General features: G+C 38.5%; 2 protein-coding genes across 4 annotated transcripts in view; both read left to right on the top strand.

Annotated features, from left to right (window-relative positions):
• ZFYVE16 (zinc finger FYVE-type containing 16) overlaps positions 1-9,235 on the top strand; it is a 28,205-nt gene extending 18,970 nt beyond the window's left edge. For both annotated transcript variants that reach the window (XM_075079902.1, XM_075079903.1), the window contains exons 8-18: positions 8-130; positions 223-378; positions 989-1,213; positions 1,662-1,744; positions 2,377-2,481; positions 3,365-3,515; positions 4,688-4,768; positions 5,315-5,477; positions 6,321-6,426; positions 6,829-6,993; positions 7,884-9,235. In XM_075079902.1, coding sequence (XP_074936003.1) covers positions 8-130; positions 223-378; positions 989-1,213; positions 1,662-1,744; positions 2,377-2,481; positions 3,365-3,515; positions 4,688-4,768; positions 5,315-5,477; positions 6,321-6,426; positions 6,829-6,993; positions 7,884-8,045 — 1,520 coding nt within the window. In that variant the 3' untranslated portion in view covers positions 8,046-9,235. The remainder of the gene's footprint in view (positions 1-7; positions 131-222; positions 379-988; positions 1,214-1,661; positions 1,745-2,376; positions 2,482-3,364; positions 3,516-4,687; positions 4,769-5,314; positions 5,478-6,320; positions 6,427-6,828; positions 6,994-7,883) is intronic.
• A 1,978-nt stretch (positions 9,236-11,213) lies between these two features.
• On the top strand, positions 11,214-24,440 carry FAM151B (family with sequence similarity 151 member B). Of its 2 annotated transcripts, none has more exons than XM_075080045.1 (6): positions 11,214-11,342; positions 11,470-11,595; positions 13,390-13,555; positions 17,051-17,268; positions 18,932-19,067; positions 21,242-24,440. In XM_075080045.1, exons 1-6 carry the CDS (start codon positions 11,324-11,326, stop codon positions 21,390-21,392), a joined length of 816 nt encoding a protein of 271 aa, XP_074936146.1. In that variant the 5' UTR covers positions 11,214-11,323; the 3' UTR covers positions 21,393-24,440. The 2 variants fall into 2 exon arrangements, with proteins under 2 accessions (XP_074936146.1, XP_074936147.1); XM_075080046.1 differs by adding an exon at positions 11,910-12,012 and having other exon boundaries at positions 11,236-11,595.
• Positions 24,441-24,807: the final 367 nt, after the last annotated feature.

Here is a 24,807-nt window from a genome sequence, read left to right as displayed (position 1 = left end):
TATTTAGATCCTGTAGTGGAAGAACATCCATCTCAGCAACAGGTCACCTTGCTTCTTGTGGAAAGAGGTCCTAATCCATTAACTTTCATCCTAAATGCAAACTTGCTTGTAAATGTCAAGCTAGTAACTTGTAAGTAGTGCCCATTTTCTTTCCGATTAAATCCAGCTTTCTTTTTCAGACTCTTAAGAGCATTACTGTTGTATCTATCTTTTTAATTAAAGATTCTTCAGAAAAGTGCTGGTACTTCTCAACAAATGGACTACATGGTTTGGGTCAGGCAGAAATTGTCATTCTGTTGCACTGTTTGCCAGATGAAGAGATTTTTCCTAGTGAAATATTCAAATTATTTATTGACATCTATAAGGATGCAATGAAAGGTATGTAATTTTAATGTATAACTTTTAATTTTATGATATGTTCCTGCTCATCTTTAAAACTGGAAGTTGATATGTAACTTTTCTTGAAGTATTTCTAAGTAATGATTCTGTTGAAAAACCTTGCGGTGTTAGCCTTGGGTTCTAAATAAACAACAGGAAGAAAATGTGTTTGTTTCATATGCTTCTGTAACCACCCTGTCTGCAGGTTTTCTGTTATTTAGTCACATTGTGTTGGAGATTCTGGGTGTAAGTCCTTGAGTCTCTGGCTTAGGACATCTGGAACTTCATTTGTAGAAGTACAATACTATTACATATGTAAATGCTTGAGGTCTGTTAGTCGAAGTTCATCAATTGGTGCATGCCGGAACATTGTACACTTCAGGGTTTTTGGCATTTGGCTGGAAAAACCTAGTTTCATATTCAAGTTCATTTAGGTAGTAAACACAGAGCACTTAGTCTATGGGTTTAGATGTCTGTCAGACTTTGAGGAAGATGTGAGATAACACCATACGGCTTGCAAGTCCACAGGAGACCCCTGGTTAGAATAGTTTTCTTGACAGTAATGTATTACTTCTCCAGACGTGGAAAGACTCTCTGTCTCTTTCTACAGGAAGGTTAATAAGAAATATGGACAACATCACTGTTACTGAAAACTTTCTCGGTAACGAAGAGCATGGAGGATTCCTGTTTGTTTCACCAACTTTTCAGAAACTTGATGATAAAATTCTACCAGATAACCCTTTTCTTTGTGGCATTCTCATCCATAAGCTGGAAATATGCTGGGCGAAAGTTTTTCCAATCCGTTTAATGTTGAGATTGGGAGCAGAATATGGGGGTAAGTTTTAACGCTTCAAATATATGTATAAAGGTAAAAGTCACTTTGGAAAAGACAAGTTTTTTAGACAAGTGAAATACTTAGAATAATCTTTGCACTATTTTATATTACACTTGTGTAAGATTGATGTTTCATACATAGGAACCCACCTGTTGAGACACTTGGGAATTTGCATTGTTTGCTAGACTCCCTTGACTACTTTTTCCTGTGCTTAGCCCATGAGAAAGCTAAGAAACATTGCAGTGGGATCTATCCATGGATGGGAAACCATGCACTGGGGTGAAGGATGGTCTGTCACAGAATCAGACAGGGGCTCTAGTTTCTTTGGCTGGTCAAATCTTGAGATTAAGAAACATAGGCTATAGCTGAAAACAAAACTAAATACTTGGATTAGCAAGTCTTACAGTCGTTGATACGTAAACATGACCTTTTCCCTCCCTCCCCCCAGCATATCCAGCTCCTGTAGTAAGTTTCAGGCACCGGAAGCCACTCTTTGGAGAGATAGGACACACAATTATGAATCTGCTTGTTGTGAGTAAATGTTTTATTCTTTTTCTTTTCCTGTTTTAATTTAGATTGCTTTCAAGAATCAGAGTTTTAATGGTATTTTGCACAGAGTGGGTTTTTTTTTTGCAAAGGGCTAATATTTTTATTCTTACACCTGACATGAAACCTTATTACCAAAGAGTATTTATATGTGAGTTAGGAAAGCTGTGTCCTTCACATTATGTTGTTACACATTTGGTCTGGTAGTAAGAAATGCCTTTAAATAGATGCGAGGAATGTTGACGTTTACATTGAAGGTGGTAGTAATCATTGTTCAGTTGCATTTTTCTTTTCCAAGCACTGTTGTGGTGCAAGAATTCTACTCTTAAATCCAACATTTTTTGAATCTGAAGACAAGACGTGACAGGCAGATGCTGTGGTCTTAACTGTAACAGTAACTACTTTGTCACACAAACTTAACCTTTGATTAACCAGTCTGCTTTATGTCAAGAACTTTAGGCTTTGGCAAAATCACCTGAGTAAGTCAAGTCTGGAATTTGTGCTACTCTTTAGAAGTCTTAGGGATGTATGTAAAGTACTTAATCTAGGTAAAGCTTGTTATAAAAGGTAAGAAAATGATACTTAGTTGTCTAACTTAAAAACTTTGTTTGTTATAGGACCTAAGAAATTATCAATATACTTTGCATACCATAGACAACCTGTTTGTTCATGTGGAGATGGGTAGAAGTTGTATTAAAATACCCCAAAGGAAGTATAATGAGGTGAGTAAAACGATCTTGATTAGCTTTCCAATCCAAACTACTTTAGTTTTTATTTTTCATGTAATATCAGTCACATCTTTAATGTGAGCTCTTAAAAAAAAGGGTGTGGGTTGGTTTTTAGAGGCTGTAATGTTTTTATTCTGTAATCAGCGTCTAGGAAGTTCTGCAAGTGAGTTCTCCACTTGATAGCAGCTCTCCAGATTACTTTGCCATTTGCTGTGCAGTTGACTCTTTGACCTTTAAGCTGATATAAGCACGTGAAGGTGATAGGGGAAGGGCATGAAGTTATCTGAGCACACATTTCCGGGTTATGTTGGAAGTTGGGTAATGATGAGTGAAAAGTTGAGCTTTAGGATAACTATTAAATGCTGAAAAAATCATCAGTTTCTTCAAAATGTTTTGGCATATATTTTTAAGGATTCTCTTGCACATTTCCTAGTGGTGGTGTTTTGCTTAAAAGTTTAAAAAAAAAAAAAAAAACCAAAAAACACACTTTTTTGCCTTAAAAAACCCTTTTTTCCGAGGTAGTTTTTATTATAACTTGTTCAGTTAAATTTTAACAAAAAAAAAACCTGAATGGTAAACTGCATGAGGTTTAATGAATATTTTAGCCTTAAGACCAACAAACCCTCTACAACTCTGATATTCTGCCATTGTCCTGAGGCACTTAGACTAACTGATACCTCTCTAATGAAGCAGGATTTTTGATGATGCTTAGTGTTCCTCCAGCTAGTCATGGCAAATTGTGGTGTTCAAACTCCCTGGAAGTGACTAAGTGAATAATTCTTGGGATTTAAGAGCTGGATTTTTCTAATGTCTTGTATTTAAAATGAGTACTGCATAAAGAGATTTGTCAGTTTAATGACAAATTCTCTATTGACAGGTAATGAAGGTGGTAAATTCTTCTAATGAACATGTAATTAGTATTGGAGCAAGCTTTAATACTGAAGCAGATTCTCACTTAGTGTGTGTGCAGAATAAGCATGGCCTCTATCACACACAAGCAATCAGTGCTACTGGACGTCCTAGGAAAGGTAAGCTGTCTAGTTTGGCTTGTGGAGAAAAACCACATTTCTAGAGCAGAAATGTATGTTCACTTTTACGCTGCAAGGAAAATACGTTTTCCCAGTAAGTTGTTGAGACAAAAAGTTCAGCATTCAAGCAGTGAAGCAATTCAGATGCAAAATAAAATGTTGCTGTTTGATATAAACACTTGGGTTATCTTTTACAAATGTTATATTAAATGGAGATTAATGCTTTTTTCCTGTTTCCAGAATTTTATTAATATAGCTTACATTTTCAGACATAATCAGATTCTTTATGTATTTCAAAAACTCAATTTAACATTAGTGTGCATGGGGCAATATATCCACATATGTAAACAAATAGTCTGAATAACTGACCGTATGGAAATACGGTAACAATGAGTACCTCTGTACAACATCTAGCAAACTGATCCAACCACCTGTACAAAGAACAGTGGTTCTGAAAGTGATACAGCTGTGCAGCGTGGCAGCGCGCCTGGGTTGATGAGTCATGCTTTTCAACAAGGCCCATTAATTGGGGGGGGATTCTGGATTGATAGGGCCGTACTCTTACCATCTCTGGTGTCAACCTGAAATATTGTTCTGTGCTTCATTAAGTATAGCTGCTTCGTTTGTTTTTGTTTAAAACGCTGTGTATAACTAACAAATTTATGCAAAGGTTTGTACCATGGAAATTCACTTGTCATCTTTTCTTTCAGTTGCTTTTAGTACCACTGAAAAAGACCTAAACTTCAGGAATAGCTTCTGTAAATAAATTCTATTGAAAAGTTGTCATGTCTGTTTTAAAGGACAGAAGAGAAAAAAACCTGAATCAAAAAACCCCACACCGTTGTTTCTTGAACCATGTCTCCTCCATATGTATAGGAGCTTTTTTGGCCTGCCTGTGCTGGCTTGCCACTAATATCTTAAGAGGATTCTGTTAGCGCTCACAAAAGAAGTTAATAAAACTGGTCTCTTTTGCCAAGGTCTGACTGGAAAAAATTCTTCTCTTTTTAGAGAGTTATGTTTCATATCATCCTGTAACTGAGGCATTTTTATTAGTGCTTTCAGTTAGTAGTACCTTTTTGCCTGCCTTTTTAAAAATGAATGCAAGTTAAATGTCAGTAATGACAAACTTGAGTGATGTAAAGTGGTCCTCACTCTGTTCCTACTTCTTCTAGTTACTGGTGCAAGTTTTGTGGTGTTTAATGGAGCCTTAAAAGCATCTTCAGGTTTTTTGGCTAAATCCAGTATAGTTGAAGGTAAGAATTTTGTCTGATGTGCTGTCTTCTTAAGAGAACTTAAAAAAAAAAAATAGCAGCAGTCTTGTGTGTCTTTATTCCTCAGTAAGCGAAAGTTTTCTTTTCAGGATTTTTAGCTTTGTAGAAAGTGTATTGCAAACAAATGGTATAGAAAAGATAGAGTCTACTTCACTTGTTTTAAAACACACTAAGTCTTTACTTTTTGCTTCAGTCAATGCAAGTCTCTCCTTTACGGCTACCTATATCTGGAACTGTTTTCATTGCCATATTGATGAAATACATATATTGACACATAAATGCAAAACCTTCTAAGGTTAGTCTAAGATTGATCTTCTAGTGTTAGTTCTGTTGACAAGAAAAGTTTTCATTACTTCCTCTTTCATGTAACATTTAATGCCGTAGTTGGGGATGGAGTCCATTTGATGTGCATTTATTAACGAGCTGTAGGAGAGGGTTAGTCTCACTATAATTTAAGCCAAGATTCTACTAAAAAGCTATGCTACTCTTTCTGTAGATAAGTTGGATTTTCAACTGGTTTTCTTCTAGATGGACTAATGGTACAAATAACACCAGAAACAATGGAAAGCCTACGTCAGGCATTAAGAGACAAGATGGACTTTAAAATAACTTGTGGCAAAACGGATACAGGAGATGCAAAAGAATATGTAGATATTTGCTGGGTAGAAAATGAAGAAAAAACAAACAAAGGGTAAATGTATTTCCAAAGCAAAATATCTTAGAGAATTCTTGTTCCCAGTCTTCAAATATCCACCTTTAATTTCAAGAAACTATATGTAAGGTATTTTTATTGAAAGAGAGTACTAGATACTAAAACCTGAAAGGGGATGGAATGGTAAACTACCTGCAATCCTCTAGGTGTCACTAACAGAAAAATTTTGCCTGTAGTTCATGAAAATGTAGTACTGTTTTCTCTGTTGGGGAAGTTGACAGGGAAAGTGTGTGAACCCTCAGTTTCCTTTGAAAGTCCTCCATTAAACCACTAATCAGTCTGTGTGAGGACGCAATTAATCCCCTTAAGCTTCCTTGTTAGGGGGCGCTAGGAAGTGCATACATAGTACTGCCCCTGGCCATTCACTGCTTGGAATGCCAACATTCAGCAAAGCAAAATGAGATGTAAGGCATCTTTATTGGATGTGATTGGAATTCTTGTTTATGTAGCTTCGTAACTTTCAATTGTACATCACTAACTCAAAACTTGTCTCAAGTTGTTTCTCAGGCCATGGGCTTTTGACTTGGTATGCCTTTTTCTGTGGCTTCTCTGACCAGTTAGAACAGTGGCTTTACCTAAGATGGCTTATAGCGCCTTAAATCTGTAAGATTAGGTTTATATTAAGTGTTGTTTATTCCCTATTTGGATACTACTTCTTGTAGTATCTATGTTTTCATGATGCAAGTAATTATGCAGTTCAGTTTACATTTTGTTGTAAGGCTGCTTAAATAGCCTTTAAGGATGACTAAACATTATTTCATACAAGTTAGTCAATCTAAATAATAAAATATTAATTATTAACCATATTATTATCTTCCATAGAATTTTAAGCCCAGTCGATGGAGAATCAATGGAAGGAACTCAGAATGAAAAAGTACCACAAGGCAGAGACTTCGAAAGAGAGGGAAAAGTTATGAAGTGTACTGAAGTTAGTAAATTATATTGTTCTTGAGCCTTTTTGATGCTACTTAGAATAGTTAAGTAGTAAAGCGATCATACAAAGTGATACTGCTAAAGAAACTTATTTGATGCATAGCTGTACTGATAGGCAGAATGTTTCCATAGCACTTTGATAGTGTATGTACTTCTCAGTTTTTCTCCTGTGAAAAAGACTAAAAGTATCTTAGCACTGATAAGTCTATAAATATATAATCCAGATATTCTTATGGTCACTTAAGTATTTTGATTGAATAGATGAAATACTAAAATACTCTGCCAGCAAACAAGCATAGCTTTCTCTGTTCTGCATTACGTGTATACTGAATTACTCTCTTCCTTACTTTGTATATAACCAGGCTGTTGACTGCCCTTATCCTTTCTGTAATTTCAGGTATACTATTTTCTAAAGGACCATGAACTGCCCAGTCCTGTTCCTCACCAGTTTGCCAAAGAGATTGCTACTGCTTGCAGTACTGCTCTTTGCCCATACCTTAAAACATTGAAAAATAATGGGATGAATAAGATAGGCCTAAGAATTTTCATTGACTCAGATATGGTAATCTTTCAACTTCTATTGCGGACACTTCATTTCAGCTGAAATCTCTTTCTTATAAAGACCTTGCATCTCTTTCTGAATGTTTTTAGGTTTTTGCCCTACCCCAGATCCAGACTGAGGATGAAATTTCATGATGAAGCTGTGTTAATGACTAGTTTTTCTTGAAAGGAATAGTCCTGTTTCCTTATTCTGCCCAAATCCCCTTATAGCTGCTTGCAGTAAGCTATCGGTCCTTCCCTAGTTCTAACCCTCTGGCACTCATCTGCCTGAGTCAGTTTAGAGAATCATATTGCTAATTTTCTGATGCTTTTCTTGTGGTTTTCTGCTCATTTTGCTCCCTAATGTAGTTCAGTAAGGGATATTTGCCAAAATCTGTACAGGAAAAAAGGATAGGTCTGCCCAGCTGAGGATGGAAGAGACGGGAAGGCAAGGCTATCTGGCATGTGATGCCCCTCAAAAGATTACAAAACTGTACAACAGTTAAGTTCCTTGCCTCTGAAGGCATTCTGTGTTATACCCACTTATCTTTTTTTGAGAGAAGTGGGAAATAGAGTCCTGAAAATCTAGTTCTCGGTGGTATATTTCAAAATGAATCTAATAGTAACTGTGATACTAGGATATAATCAGATCAATCTTGAATGCCCAGGCTAAAGCAGTCTGGGACGCAGATGAAGCGTGGCCCTGTAAACCCAGGGGGAATGTGGCGTGCTTCTCAAGGGCAAGCCTAATCATTTGTGACCGACCACAAAATCCATCCAGTTGCCAATGTTTCAGTGTTATTTCATCACTTCATGCTAGCTGAAATATTCTTTCACCAAGACACTATGCTCTTGTGTTGTCTTGCTAATATAGAAAGTGTTAATATCAACGTTAATATGTTTTCCTTCTAGGTTGAGTACTTAGCAGGATCCGGAGGTCACCTTCTTCCACAGAACTATCTGAATGAATTGGACAGTGCTCTGATTCCTGTGATTCATGGTGGGATGTCAGATCCTACAAATCTACCACTGAAAATGGAATTAATATTTTTCATTATAGAACATCTGTTTTGATGAGGCTGATTACAGGCAATGTACTGATTTGCTAGATCTGAACACCAAAGTTATAATGCTACAAACACTAAAAATGCTGAAGTTCCTAAACCTGTTACGTTTTAATAGATTTTCAGACTGCTTTTTAAAACCCTCAAATCCTTTCTGGTTACTTCACCACAAAAGAGTTGTAGTTTGTAATGCTTCCTAAAGTTCTGAAAGTTTACACTTAATACAGGTGCAGAAGAGGGCAGGTTTTGTTACCTCTTTACACAGTTGTAGCATTTACTATATGTAGTGTAACTTTAAGCCATAATGTCTTGCCTCTTAACCTCAGATAAGTGTTACTAAAAATTGCTGTGGTTAGATCTAATCTCTATCTGGAGCATGTGCTTTCCATGTGCAAACAAGCTAAGTACTGGAGTAGAATCTGGCACACAACTGTTGTCTTGCCATTTGAGATTAAAATATGAGATGTTTTGTGGCTGACTGCAAACGCGTACATCAGTGCAGAATACAAGTGCGCACCTTCTGACACTTGTTCATGGTCAGCACGAGGAAGAATTTTGCAGGTATGTTTATGGAGGCTTTGTAGCTGAAGTCCTTAACACTAGAATGTTATGCTGGTGCTTCAGGAACATATGCTCTGAATTAATTTTTCTACAGAGTTACTGATTTCTTTCATGCATTTATAAGGATTTATCTAACTTAAATTGATGCTATTTTTATAAATACTACCATTTTTTTCTTTACTCTGTGTTTGGAAGTCCTGATACAATTTGACCTTTCAGTGATTAATAAAAAAACAGATTACCCTTGACGTAATCTACATGTAGCAATAAGTCAGACAAGATTTCTGCCGTATCTTTTCTGCTCCTGTCTACTGCTTTTGCCACCTCTTAGCAGCCACCTTTACTTTCAGGGAGAATAGATGGATTAAGTGTGAATTTTCATGAACAGACTGATTTTTGGTATGCCTGAGGTTCTTGTATAGTACGTATTTTTGATATTGGGTCGATAAGATCTATTTATGTATTTGTGATGCATGTGATTTGTACTGAGGTTCAGCGAACCATAATTGGGGTTTGGTAACTGTCACACAACTGTTTATCAAGAACAGAACCAAAACGAAATATATACAAGATCTATATTGTTTTCAGTAAAAATGCTGGTACAATTTTATAATGAACTATTAAAACTTTGATGCCTTCTTCATGCTATAGGGGATATTTTATGTTTTTGTATCAAAAACAATTTGTAACTTAACCTAATCTGCTCTGCTGTTACCTATGCTTCAAAATACCGGTTCTTAGAATGGTTTAGGCTTCAAGGTCTTACCTTGGAGGAAACTGAGGCTGCATTTAAGCTGAATAATGTAAATTCTTCAGAGGAATCGCAGTACTGGAGAAAAGATGAAGACCACACCATGTGCAGTGTAGAAGTGTAGTTACTTTCTAGCTCAGATGGAACCCAGTACATGGCATTAGTAGCAAGGCTTGCTAAAGCCTTAGGCTGCAAGTTGTGAACTTCCAGCTAGGTAGGCTGACTGCATACTCAACTTTTACTTGACTAGATGAAGGAAGGCCCCAAAACTGGTGCAGAGCTGACAGATAAGGTAGTGACAACCATCAGCAGAAGCTGTGTCCATTAAGGTAAGAAAAGGAATGTCCCACCTGGAGACAGAGAAAGGAATAAGAAGCCCTCAGACCCAAATATTGATGTTGGACCGAACAATTGTGTGAGGGGAGGGGAACTTAGGTTTAAGGGTATAATTGCCCTGGGATTTCTTTGTTCGGGGTCCCTCTCCAGAGGCACCCAGCTTGAGCTGTTCTTCACCGCTGTACCACTCAATAAATCTGGCATATGTTGTGTTGAGACTTTGCTTCAGGGAGACCTAGGGTCGAGCCAAGAGGAGAAAAAGCACCCAAGAGTGAGTTGAAAAGGGGCACCTCTCGGCTCAGTGGAGCTGTAATGGGACTCCGGTCCTTGCAGTGGAAGTCTTGGGTTGGGCGTATGATCACTTAGGCTGCTGCTTCTCCTTAAATGTGCAGTGTGACCAAAACGTTGTGGCTTGAAAACAAGCTACAGCTGGACAGCTGAGGAAACAGTGAAAGGTTGAACAGTTGTTAATGACTGCAGCTGGGTCTGAGGTGGCTGTTGTCCCTGGTATGCTGTACACCATGGGTAAAGCAGCTCTGCCATGTCTGTCTCTAGGGGTAATGAAGGAGCAGCTGGGTACTTGCAATGCACCCTGTACTAACTCAGTAATGATCAATAAAGAAAGTTAACTAAAATGCTTGATCTTGTCATCTGTAATTTAAAATAACTCCAGCACAAGAAATATAGTTAGAGAGGAGATATTGTTTTATTCTGTGCAGAGTGTGAGGTGGAGTATTTCTACAAATGAAGCATGCTTTTGGAATTCATTTTGACATTTATACATGACGGTGACCACACCATGCCTATCTCACACATAATTGTTGGTATCTTTTCTGCTTAATTTTAAGGCTATAGTTTGTTATTAATTCACTGCCCATGCTCAAAAGGAGGTGGGAGGGTAGTCGTTTCCTTCCTCAATTGAGTTGGTGGTTATAATCTTCCCCCCACCAGAATTACCTTTCCCCCCACTTACTGGGCTTTGGCAATTGTCCAGTTTTTCAGTGCCTTCGGGGGCCAGATGTCCCCTTTCATCACTGCTGACTGATTTGTGCCCCTCCCCCCCTTTACCTTCACAACCTTCTTCATAGCATGATCTGTCCACTATTTGTATTCTTTTGAGGAAATACTCGTTAGTGAGGCATACATTGCTAATACCTTCTTAATCTGGCCTAAGCATTATTTACTACCTTGTTAAAATTCTCAGATGTTAGTCTCTACTTCTAATTGATCCTTTCTTAACTATTAGTAACTCCTGCAGTATTTCCATTTAATCAGAGAACAATACATTGTTATATATACTATATTGTTACGTTTGAGGTAACAATCTCTTGTTATTTCAAAAAAAGACCCTCAACTTTTGGGTAGAGATGTCTCGTCTTCGCAGCTTTTGGGGCTTCTCCTCGCCATCCCTCTCCCGCCGCAGGGCCGGGGCGGGGCGGCCGGGAGTGCTGCCCTGGCTGCTGCTCTGATCCCCGTGGGTGCCTGCCTCGCCCCGGGGCTGCTGCTCTGACGCCCAGCGGTGCCGCCCATTCTGCTTCCGGCGGAAGCGTTCCCGGCCTCCCTCGCTTTCGGCGGCCGGCACCGAGGCCTACCACTGCCCTTGCCGGTCCGGAGAGCGCCGGCCGCGCCTCGGCCAGGTGATGGCGGAGGAGGCACAGGGTAAGAGCTGTACGGCGGAACAGGGCCGTTGCACCGCGCCCGTCCCGCCGTGGTGGGGCTGAGAGGGCCCGGGCCGCTCCCGCCGGGCGGCGGTGCTGAGGGGAGCTTTGCCTTGGGGCCGCCGCAGGCGCGTGGAGCGAGGAGGCGGTGGATCATTTTCTGAAGCAACAGCGGATCGGAGCCAGAGACGGGGCGGCCATCAGCTGGTTCCACGCCGCCAACAGCAAGGCCCGGGCCTCAGAGGCCGCCAGAAGTAAGTGGCAGCCGGCTCAGCCCGTGGGTGGCCCCGGGGGCTGGCGGGGAGAGGGGGTCGTGTGTGAGGCGCTCCCGGTTTGGTTTCTAGGCGAGGCTTCCGGTGTCTGTCCGTCCCAGGACAGCTGTCTTGTCCCTGTCAGCCCAGCGGTCCGACATTGCCGAGGCCGGCGGTACAAGGTTTGGAGGCGGAGGTGGTACCCTTTCATGACACAAACTCATTTCGTTGTGGAAAGACAAGCAGCTTCTGGGTGTGTAGGCCCTCTGTCAGGTCAGACCTTCAGATTAACAAAGGCCTTCATCACCTGCCCGCAGACCAGAGCCACGGTTAATGAGTCTTCTGGTGTCACGCACACGAGCTAAGTCTGCCTGGAGTGTTGTAAAGCTTACATGTTTGTACAGCGGAACGCAAAAGCAGGTAAAACTGGTTTCTGCGATGTGGTAGTACTGAGGTTAGACCGCAGCTGCCTGGCATTCCAGCCTGGGCCGCAGTGGTCGAGCTGTCCCTGTTCAGCCCTGTTTGATCGTGTGGTAAGTCACCCTTTCCATGGTGCTGACGCTTCTGTTTGTGGGTCTGCTCTGGAAATCTGAAAATGGAAATGACGTGATTAAAAGTGTGTCCGTCTGTCCATCCGATGAGGTTCAGTATCAGTGCTGTTAAGGGCAGCAGGTGGCGGAGCAAAACCTCCTGGGAAGCTGCCATAAGTGTCAGGCTGGCTTTGCTGCGGGTGCCTGCCCATTGAGCCGCAGCTGCAGCGCTGGGAGCGTAGGTGCTTGTGACGGCTCCACCAGTGCTATGCTGCCGAACTCTTCCCATCCTCCTGAGACACTTCAGGATTCCTAGGTAGTTTTGACCCTATGTGGATTGATCATCTTCTAGGTCTTTTTAGGACAGTTTGAAGTTGTGAGATGTAACACGTTGGGTAATATTTCTCAGATTCCACTGGGCAGTTTTACTATGGCTTTTTCCCCCTATTTTGTTCCAGATGATTGAATTATTTTAGGTTATTTGTGAGCAGTTTATTTCAGCAATTTCTAATTCAATTTATGTGAATATTGGGGAAATACGCAATTTATTTATGTAATTTTATATGTAATTTGCTTTCTGTTGCCTGTATAATAATTATTTTTTATTATTATTTCAGTCTAAGTAGCTACGTATATTGAATTCTCTGCAAAGCTAGTAGCAGTGCCTAGAGTCTTGTATGCTTCTCATTGTAGAAAGCTGTTTTCAAGAGCTTGCAACATTCCTAAGGTTTCCACACACTTGTATTGTGTTTCAGCTACCATTTTCCTGGCAGATGTTTCTGGCTGGCTGGCTTCTTAAAAAAGTTTTGGCTGAGGTGGGTTGGTCAGTTTTGAGAAAGAGGCAAGGGGAGTACTCACTCTCCACTGGTGTTAAAATCTTCTGGTAAGCTTTTCTTTAAAAGTATCTCTCTAGAAAAGATTTGAAATGTAGCAAGAGTGGATTCACATTTTGGATATTCATTTTGCTGTTCCTCTGAAAAAAAACCTGTGATCACTTGGTCAAATGTATCTACAAAAATCAAATTTCATGTGCTTGTAGATTTCTGGAGAGTTCAGTGACTAAAGTACCCAAAGAAAAACGCCCCTGTTGCTTCACAGGTATGAATACTGGTTATACAGTATATGCTTACTGGTTCATACTGGGTGACCTTTGTGGAGTCAGTGTGCACAGTCCAGTGTGGAAAGACTTGCCCTGTTGTTGCTCTGGAGCAGACACTGGAACTTCTGAACTTGCTTCTGTTAAAACATTCATTTTTTACATCAACAGGTGATGTTCACATGATAGAAGCAGATGTTCTTCTTCGTGGTGGCAAGGGAGGAAGTGGAGTCCCTATCATGGCTCATCCACCTGAAACAGACAGTGACAACACACTGCAGGAATGGCTGAAAGAGATTGTCAACACAGATAAAGGCATCAAGCTGGATTTTAAGAGGTATTTCAAGACAAAAAGATTTGTATATTCTTTGCGTTCTGACCAATTAACAATTTTACAGGTAGCGCTAACTATCTTTTGGTGATGGTAGATCAAACTCTTTCTTATTGTGCAATTCACAGTAGCACGCTCCTTCCTAAACAGCTGATGCAGTGAAACATAATCAGTATTACTAAATGCATCACAAGAATAAAATTTTTGAAAGTGCTTTGAACTACAAATAATTCATATTCAGTGAATTTGTTACTGAGTTGCTGTTGAGTAAAGTTTTCCTATCAGGAAAACTGAAATGAGGGTGCCTATCTGGGAAGCTCCTATGAGTTTTCTGCCTGAGCAAAGAAATAGAGAAGGACAACCTTCCAACTGGAAAGTCAGACAGTGGCTCCCAGGCTGCAAATGGGGCTGAGCCCCCTGGGTCTCTCTGCCTGACAGCACACGGGTCTCTCCTGCTGTCATCCAGCTTTCTTGGTATCATTCTCTACCGGGGAAGGGGAATGAAAGTGTCAAGGTTTTTCAGCGAGCTTCTGAAAAGCTTGCTGAAGCTGTGCTGAAGTTCACAATAATTTAGAAATGTCATCCCATACCAGCATGAGTAGCTTCATTTTCCCAGAGCTTTTTTCCCACTCCGGCCACCCCCAAGGAGAGGAATTCTGTTTCCTGATCAGCTCCAATACTAATAATCTATTGGGGATCTCAATTCAAGACAATTTAAGGTTGTACTACTTTGAATATCTGATCTTGTACCACAAATGATGTGGTGGTAGATTTCTTCAGTGTGGTTTGTTATACAAAAAAGTTATCTTGCTTTTTGTCTAATGAGATACATGTGGATTGAAGTAAATTCAGTTTCCTTCCAACTAAAATTCTAAGTAAATTCAAATTCTTTCGAACTTCCTAAATAAATTTTCAGAGGTTCATTTAGAATTGTAACCATTAGCTGTTTCATTGCCTTTAATGGAAAATACACCTGAAAACCCCATGAGATTGCCTTGAAAAGTTTGAAATGGGATTCAGAGTGAGCTGTGATTTTCAAATATACTCCGCTGCAACTCCTTACTTTAGCTTTGTCTGAGTTTGCCTGTACAACGTCTATATACACAGCAGACAGGGAATCGCACCTCCACAGTAAAAAGAGCTTCATCAATGATCAAGTATGCTATAGAAATGCAAAAAAAAGTGCTAGATAGGTGGGAAATGTGATTTGTACTTGTTGTTCTGTGTAATGCAATCACAGTTTTCATGTGAAAGTTCATGAAAATACAAAGAAGTGTGGGCAGCCTCAGTCCTTTTATTGTTAAACAGAATCTGGAAATGCCTGCCTCGACAGAGAAGGGAAAGGACAAGAGAAGTAGACATTCGTTTGGGTTTGTTTGCTGTTGGGTTTGGACTTTTTTTCATTTTAATTATTGATTAAATTAATTTAAAAACATCTACCTCTTATTTTTCCACAAGGAATTTCCAGCCAAGTGCAGACAGTTAAAAAAGCTTTTAAAATTATACTGCATTATAGAAGTCAAATTGTGTAAAAGCATTTAAAAAACACAAGCACAAAGTGCAAATAAAGTCAAATGAGTCATACAGATTATGATGTTCTTTTGAATAGTATTTCTGCGGATACCATTGCTGAAGTTTTGAATATTATTTCAACAGTGCTTTAAAAAAATATTTGTATATTTCTACTCGGTCAGCTTGATTGATCACATAATCACATTTCCTGCTGGCTTTTTCTGCAGGAATGAATGTATTCGGCAAAAGGACTTCGGAGTCCCACTTCAAAAATGCCAGAATCATTCAATATGGAGTCAGCAATACACCTGAATTTTCCAAATGCTGTGCAATAAAACTGGTGCTGTCTGGGGTTCTTTTTGTTTGTTTAGAGAGATGATGCATTGGACTTTTTTTCCCTTTACACTTTCTTCTACTTTGTAGTAAAAAGGAGGACATTCCACAGGCTTTGACAACTGTTCTGGCCTCAGATGATGTAAGAAATATGTAAGCCAAGAACGTTAACTGGCTTTCCTCTAAGACTTGAGCTAATACTGACCGAAAGTGTTGAGTGGAATTCCTTCCACTATGCAGCTTTCTCAACAATACAAAAGTTGAAATGCACAAAATGACTTTTTACAGGAAGTAACACAGGCAGCTCAGGGGACAATTTTTGGCTTTAGAGCTAACGTAATGTAACAGCTGGCTGCTGTTCCCTTTTTTTGCTGCAAATCTGGATACGATTCTTCTGAACTCATCATGAGCCAAGTTAGGGAGTTACTTGGTGCAGAACCATCCCTACAGAACAGTGAGAACAGTTGTTTATCACTTTGTGTCCCTGTACTCACACACTGCTGCTAAGGCAAGCATCAGCACTGGTGTACGAGGCTAGAGGTCCTTGGAATTAGGTACTAGGCCTTGGAATTTGGAACTAGGGAGACATGGTGGCAGTTCACCATCATCTTTGCTGTTCAAACAGGCATCTGTGGAGGACGTAGCCTGTGATTTATATCTGTGTTAGCTGGAGCAGTTGTGATCCTCTCCTTGCTTTTCACAGTGTCTTCTCTTCCCCTTGCTTTTCCTGGTGCTTCTGTGACACCCAGAGGGACCAGTTTAGGATGTTGAATGGAGAAGCTAACCCTGCAGAACAGCATAGAAATCTTCTGTTGGCTCAGCTCTGTATCAGAGCTCTGTATCACTGCAAGATTTTGAGGAAAAGCTAGGAGATGGCTTATTCAGAGCTTTTTATGACTCACAGGAGAAAACACAGGTCCTTGCTATTAGTAAGGAAATAACAACTCTGACCATAAAGATTTTAAATTTCTGAATGCTATATAGAATGTTAATTAATTTGCTGTGAGAGAAGAAAATACGTTTTTTCTTGGCACTCATTCCTTTTTCCCCGTTATTCCACATTTCCTTTCCTTCCACAGTCTTGCTGTTTCAAAAGCTTTGGCAGAAATGAGAAAGGTTAATGTTTGTCTTCTAGTTATGCTTTTTCTTTTGATTTGAGAGAACAGTGAAAGTATGTGACTTAAGATATGTTGCTGAATGCTTACAAGTGGTGCTACGTTGGTTGCTGAAGTAACTACATTTCATACTTAATAATTGGCTGTAGGATGAATGTCTGATGGGCAGACTTCATGCTGCCAGTACTCTGCAGCACTTCAGAGCTGTGGGAACAACAACTACAAAAGTGTTAGAGCCTGCAGTGGCTTCCTTAATTAAAGTCCTTCTTAAGAGTTCAATAACATCCAGGTCTTAACAGGTCAGGAGTTAGAAGAGCCATAAGAGCCAAGAAGCAGTTCATATTGGGCAGCAGGGAGACAAGAGGCTTACGCTACTTTACACCAGCAGTTACAGTCCCCTTATGGTACAAAGGGTCCTCAGCATTTGCTCTCTGGCTTACAGGGAGAGTTTCATTAACATATCCATCTATAGATGTGCTGTATGTTTCCCGTCCTCGGTCCGAGTGAGATGTCTCACCTCACCCGTGTGTTATTGGTACAGTCTAGAAGCTGTGCGGCCTTCCATGGAGCTTCTTGAATGTGTGAAGCAGCATTTGAGGCGACCTGTTTGGATCAATGCAGACATCCTACCAGGACCTAATGGAGATAATGCTGTAGTGGATGCCCAAGGGTTCGTCAACACTGTTACTTCATTCTTCCCAAATGTGACCTTATCACTGGGGTGGACGACTGGCTGGCACCCTGACAAACACAATAAAGGTAAAGATAGAAAATCCAATGCTTACACTGCATCGTCTCTTTTCTTCAAATTCATTTCAGAACTGATTCAAAATAAGCTACATGCCATCTTCTTAGTTTGAAAATAGTAGTGAATGTAGAAAGAATTGTTTTCTATGTTGATATATGTTTGATTGTGTATTACATGGCAATTTGTTCAGTGTTTGAGTTGCAACAGAACCCTATAAAAACCTGATATTTTTGTTAAACTATTTTGTTCTTCAACTCATTCTTATATACTGAGGAATTTTGGGGGACAAATTGCTTAAGCCCTGTTTCAGGTAGTCTGCTCCCTGAATCCTAGGAGGATTGGTTTGGGAATCAGAATTCTGGCAGATTTCTGGGAGAAAAATAGATGAGCTGGAAATTTAAAACCCTATCAGTGTGCTTTTGCAGTAGATTACCAAAACCAAATTGTAGGTCAACAGTGCTTTTATAATTTAATTTTTGCTGAATAATTGAATTTTTGCAATAAATTTTCCAATTAGCTGTTATTTTAGGGTCCTTTTCACAGGCTTCCTCTCATAATTCTCATAGCTGCTGTAAGGGTGTTTTACTCCAGTGCACCTGCATGTGTGCAGTAGCACGGTCCCCACCGATATAATCTGTGACCACAGTGGCAAAATTATACACCGTTCCCATTGCTAATTATTCATTAGCAAGATTTAGTATTGTGTCACGAGGATTTTGTTGTATGTTACACGGTAATTTTATTAAATTGTATAAGACTTTCTCCAAATTATTTTCAGTGCAGTAAAAAGTTGCTGGAAGTATGTATTGGAAATCCTGTACTGAGTAACCTTTTTTAATAAATGTAACTTTATTTCCATTCTAAATTTCAGTTTATGGTGATGCTAATTACAGGTACACTGTAAGACATTACAAAAACAGCACTTATTTGACTGATTGCAACTAAAAGTTTGCCCAGCAAAACCTTTTGTTTAAGATACAGTGCTTTTTTTTAGTATTTCCAGTCACTCCATTGCATATGAGTAATTGAGGAAAGAATTACTAACTGTTGTTACTGAAGTTAAGACTTTCACAGCCTGTAGAAATAAAAAAACCATTAAATACTATTTTAAATACCTCCAGTGCTTGCAAAAGTCTCAACAGCAGACACTTCAGCCATTTTAGATTGCTTGGGTTTAGCATTTTTTTAAGCACAAAATGTTTTACATCCTTCATTTGTGTGTAACTCCAGTACTACTGGATTAATTCGATTTTTTTTCTGAATCTTTTATAATGTGTTCATTTTTTAAGGGTCACTGTCAAGCTAAAACTAGTCCTTATTGAAATCAGTGGCAGCAAGGCTTTTTAGAGCATGGGCAAAGATAAAATTTCCTGGACGTGAAAAAAATGTCACATTCTATACCTATATGTAAAATAACACTGCAGTTATTGGAGATAAAGATTTTAAAAATCAGTTTATTTTTCCATGTTAGTATTGCTTTTCTCCTCTGTCACAATGATGTTTCTTATTTAAAATCATCTGGTGATTTCATTTGAATTATGTGATTTTTCACAAACCCCATATTTGCTCTTGTTTTGTCTTACAACCTAACCATTCTGTAAATCATTGTATCTTTATTTTGACAGAGATGGTATTTGTGAAGAATTCTTTTTAATCAAATGGTCTTTTCTGTAGGCTATGACTGGATGATGGTGGAAGAAATGGCTCAGATATGCAGTGTGCTTTCCCAGCCTGTAACTTTCCCTGTAAGAGCAGCATTAGTACGACAGTCAATGTCCGAGCTGTGCTGGTTAATCCAACAGTCGAATAGGTAAGTTTGAGGGACTTTAGTTTTAGTTGTGTTTCTTATAAAGGCACATATTTGTTTATATTAAATATAGCACATTTATGTGTACACAGTTATCCCAGTCACATTGAAAATATATTTTCTTTCAGTTTATCCCTGCAGCTCTTTAATTCCTTCAGCTCTTAAATTGTTTTGTCATACAGAAGTGGTCACTCTCCATTTCTTTACAATAATAAAATTTTAAAGCCTCTTTCATTACCTATAGTAAGTAATTTTAAATGTTGGGTAGGTTTGAAATCCAGTTCCACTATAAACATTTCATAAGACTAATATAGTTAAATAGACTAAGTAGTTTGATGTTGCAATTTGGAATTAATTCAAGTACTTAAATTTATATATACTTTTAATTGGATTCGGTATTTATATTTTCTGTAGTAATGTAACTTAAAAACGTCAAAGGTAATTTTTAGATTGGAGGTCAGTGAGTTTGCTACGAACCTAATTAATTTTGTTTAGCTACTTGAAATACATTCAGTAGTTTCCAAACACTGACTTTTTTTTAAATTGTTTTTTACAAACCCATAACAATTTCATTTTAAAAAATTATTTACATCTAATAGAATGAGAATAAAACCTGCTTCATACATATTGTCACTTACTCACCTTTTTCACCTACTCTGCCCTTATACAGTTTACTCAAGTTCTTCCTTAAGCACCAACCAAGATCAAAGCCCAAAACAGAAAATTTAACTCAGTCACTTGTCTGGAAAATTTCTAAGTAATTAGAAACAACAGGATGGACAAATAAAGTGCTGTTATTCTCATTTACAGTGGAGAATCAAGATAAATTAGAATTAAACATTTTAAACTAGGAAATTAATTTCAAAACATATTAAGAATGTCTTTTGAATTGTGCCATTCTCAAACATATCCTCATTGGGTACAAGTGTTATTCCCACCGAAATATTAGGATTTTCTCTATACCCTAGCGTAAAAATCCAGATTTTTTGGGGGGGCGTGATTAGAATATAGAAACTCCTGAGCCAGTTTTGCTGACATAAAACTAAATTCTGATCTACCCAGGTTTTAGATTAATTAGGTTTTAATAAGCAAAGGGAAAAATGAGGTGGAGATTGTGGAGAGTAATGCTTTTAATTTTAAATGATACTTGGAAGTTTTTCAGGTTTTTTTTAAAGTAATAAAGTCTACAATTAATGAGAAAAGTGTATGTGATACAGTACAGAGGATATATTTGGTTACTTAGATGGCGTCACTATACATCACTTAGGTGACAAAACAGAGTGTGGAAATCAGTGAGATAGCCTCATGTTTTCTGTTCTAATGCTCTGCATGTTACTACTTATTACTTTGTCAAACTTTAAATGCTCAGTCCGGTAAATTTCTTTGCTGGATATCTGCCTAAGATTTTTTTTATTTTACTCCTTGCAGAGTTTGCCTTGTTTGGCAGAACAGTTCACACAGGGACCAGGCTACAGATAAACTGTTCTGGGTGGCATAGGACTGTCCATCTTAAAATTTTGCAGTCCTTCTTGGGAAGTTCTAGCAAGTTTAGCTTTAGGAGCACGAGCTTGAACTCTGCCTGGAGCCAAACTGCAAGACAAACCTCTGTAATGAGAGGAGAAAAAAAGTGGCAAAGGAATAGGCCTCTGTAGATATTAGTTTGCATGTGTCAAGTAGAGGTTTATTTAAAGACTGTCAGTCGTATTCTTCAGCTAGTCTGTCTGTACCAAACATTCCATGCTCCCTGTGTGGAAGGTAGGATGTGTTGAGCATGTCTGTTTCTGAGGTAGCATTTTGATGCAGCAACCAAAATTGTGGTAACAAGAATATTGGAAGGACTCTCAGTGCTCTCAGATGTAGCACAAATGCAGGGTGGAGGGTGATGACTTGCCTGGATGTGGCAGGGTAAGGAGGGCAAGGACATATAAAACTGTTAATTCAGATAGTTCGTAAATTAGGGCTGCTTAACTTTGAAAACTAAAGGTGATTAAGTTTTTGGTATTTAATTACATGCCTAAAATTAAGGTTCTATAGTCCTGAATATTTTTAGGAGCTTATTAGTGCAAAGTCTTTCTGTCTTAGATGCTTTATCTTAAGATAGTAACACACTGTTCTCTTTTTTCTCTTTCTCCTGTTTGTGTTTTTTTTGTTTTTGTTTTTGTTTTTTTTTAATATAGATACAGCCTCACTGTTTGGACAGGAAAGGAAGATGTGTATTCTGTAGAAGACTTGCTTTACATCCGAGAAAGCTTTGATAAAAGTAGGGTTTATTATGACATTTTAGAGCCACAAAATTCTGCGTTCAAGAAAGCCATAGTTGTAGAATAATAAATACAAAGCAGGCAATGTCTGACCTTATAATACTTAGCCTCTTTAAATGTGAAGATTTTTTGTTCAGGGGAATACATTTTCCTTACCAAAAGAATTGTATAGAACACATTGTGGGTATTGGAGGAGTTTTGTATAACACTTTATTGAAAGGCTTCTCAAATAGAAATTTAATGCTTTCTTAACTCTTGCTTACTCATCGCGTGCATGTTCACTCTTATTCACCCAGTGGTAGAGGCTACTCATGTTACCTAAATATTTTAGTACTTCTTCCCCGCAAGCATATAAAGGGGAGAATGACCCCAGCAGAGAGTTGTGGACCAAAGAAATTTGTTACTAACTGCTTTTGTGTAAGCCAGAGTCTGTGGGACTCTCAGTGTATCCTAAAGCCTGTTTTCACTTTCTGTAGGGGAGGAGAAGAGCCAAGCCTGTATTAAGTACCCAGCTATGCAGTTCCCAGCAAGGTTATATTGTAGCTCATCTTTATAACACTCCATTTTTAATGCCATTGCAATTGATAATGTTCTCACTCCTAGTCAATAGAAGATACTGTTTGCTGGATGTGAAGAGTAGGGTCTGCGATGCTACACATTCCAGGGAGGAAGAGTAGTTATTTTTACTGCATTAAAACTAATCAGGTATTCATCAGAGACAGCATTAAAAGAGCTGTAGTGGTTTATAAGATAGAGAAGTGCTGGTGATTCTTTCAAGAGTTCTAAACTAAATTTTAAGTATAACAGGATCTCTGTTGCAGTCTTTCTGAAAGCCAGAGGCTTTAAGAATGAAATAGCTGTACAGTGATCCGTGCTTATGGCAAAAATTGTACATTTATGTGATAGTGCTGTTATTTGCTGCATTCTCCTGGATTGTGCATGTTTTTAACTCTCAGAATATGTTTTTAAAAATTTTCAAAACTTGAAATTCCCTTTGAGAAAAACTAAAATCTGCAACCTTTCTCACCTGCAGGAAAGTCTAACCTATTTCATTTTAGGAGTTTTTTGGCTCTCTTGCTTCTGCATCCCCTAAGATGAATACAGATACTGACATCTGTGCAGAACCAAACACAAGCTCTGTATTGTTGTCTTTTGCCAAACATTACAAAGGCTTTTTTTTTTCCACAATGACAGAGATTTTGATTTCTGTATGAAAACTGATTCTGTGAAGAGTCATTACCCTGGCATCTTCTTGCCTTCCTCTTATTGTTCCTCTCACATGCATGAATTTTTATAGCTTTGATGGTTGACAGGCTGTAGTACTGAAGAGTGGAACACAGCAATTTTTGGTTCTTACAAGACTTTTTTATAGTATTAATACAACTGTGACAGGAAAGTTAGTTATATTTATTAATCCTAAATCTTGAAATACGGTGATTTCATGCAATCATTAAAATTCAAGATTCCTTGTTGTTTCCTATGGCTTTTTTGCTAGGTTTATCTAATAATAGTTTTGTGCTACTCAGGGGTAGAGCTTTCATAATTTTTGTCACCTACTAAGATATACTTGGGTAAAATTAGGAAATATTTTTCGAAATGAGGAAGAAAACTATCTACTTGTACTTGGAATAGTTAAACAGAGAAGTTACTTTAATTTGCGCAGTCAGTCAATGTGAATGGTGGCAACCACCAAAATGTCAAGTTTGACGGTGTGATTCCTTTTAATGAATTGGGAGAAATAATTTATTTTTTAGTTTACTGTGACAACATGACCTGAACAGATTTGACCTCTCATAGCATCTGCTTCTTTGACCTTTGCGTGAGTATTTTGCTATACCATGGGAGGAAGAGAGATTAACTGTTTCTTAACTGATAACTCTGGAAAACATTTTAAATACTTCAAAGTCCCTTTTATAACCCAGATGGTTTTGACTGAAACAGGTTCAGGCAAGCTAGCAGATCCGACCATGGGGTTTCCTTTTCTGGATGATGACCCTTTCACCGAACTCCCCTTCAGGGAGAACAGGATATATGAATGACCAAAGCTCCAGTTAAACCAAAGTTATAGACATTGCTTTGAATGTATAGTACATACAATAAACCAGTAGGAAATAGTACAGTTCAGAGGTTTTTGTTTTCTGGGAAATACCACTGAACAAGAAGCAGCTAGGGGCCATCAGCCAGCGTTCGGAATCAAATGCAATGTGGCTGCGTTAGCCAAAATGAGTCAGGCAGGTGCCTGAATAACAGAATCTGATTTGGAGGGACATAAAGGAAATAGCTTGAGGACACATTGCTGTAGCCATGTTCATTTGTTGAATGAAAGGTACTTTTAAAGAGCATTGAAGGTTTGTATTATTTTTATTGAATGCTTTACTAGTTCTAGGCTTAGTCTAGATTTCTTTTCAAGACATTGCTGGTCATTCAGAAGCAGCAATACTTTCTAGCCATACATTTATTTCTAATAGATTTAAAGACAAGAGTACCTCATTGTCCTTTTCCCCCACAATTTATGTAAACATTTAGGACTGGAATTGGCTCCTAGATCTTGTTGCAGCTCCTTGTTGCAGGCAGTTACATTTATTGAGTTGAGCGGTTTTGTCTGTCAGTTGGTGAGGCCTTTTTGCATCTACACTGGCAGACTCTTCTGTTATTTAGAAACCTTCTTCCCACTAACTGCCTGAAGTATTAGGATTTGTTAAAACTGGTTAAACTCTTAAGTAAAAAACAATATCAGCAACTGTGAGAAGTATTTTGAAGGGTGAAAGCATCATGGAAGAAATATCACTGAGCAATATATCACATATATTAACAGGGATATTCAGATAAAATTGAAAGAAGTCATGAGCTGCATTGCCAGAAAAATTAAGGTGACAAGACATGTAAAACTAGATTAAAACAAAATGCTAGAAATTAATTCCATGGAACGTTCTTGCAGTGACAGAAGGGTTTGGCTGTATGGTGAATTTGTTTATTCTCTATGGATTGTCATATATGCCTGAACGTCTGTATGTATTCTTTTTCACTCATGGATCTCTGAGTTTTCTGTGAAGTCATTTAGGTTGTTTGTGCCAGCCTCGTCTGACCTGCACGTAAATAAATTCATTCAAATTTGTTTCTGTGTTTTCATGCCAGTCTTAATACAAATGCTCTCTTTCCAAAATAAGGTGTGTTAGCTGTGGGGCTGGCAATGAGATAAGAGAAGCGAGATGAAAGCCAGTTAGTTATTCTGTTGGAGGCGGGGATCTGTGGCAGTTCTGTGTTGCTTGAGCTGTTGCTGGGGTTTTTGGTGGTTTGGTTTTTTTTTACCTTCTGTCAGTGATTTATTCGTTGTACTTAAAACTTTGTTTAGGAGCTATAAATCCTGCCACCTCTTTGTGGAATTATTTTCTGTCTATGTGTTTCTTCACATCTGTTGATAATCTTGCAGCCAGGTTTTTAGACTTAATTGTCCTTTTAACATAAATCTGGTGACATTAATG

This window comes from Phalacrocorax aristotelis, chromosome Z (genome assembly GCF_949628215.1).
Source record: "Phalacrocorax aristotelis chromosome Z, bGulAri2.1, whole genome shotgun sequence".
Taxonomy (NCBI): Eukaryota; Metazoa; Chordata; class Aves; order Suliformes; family Phalacrocoracidae; genus Phalacrocorax; species Phalacrocorax aristotelis.
The sequence above is the reverse complement of the archived record's forward strand: the minus strand, read 5'-3'. Positions and strand labels throughout refer to the sequence as shown.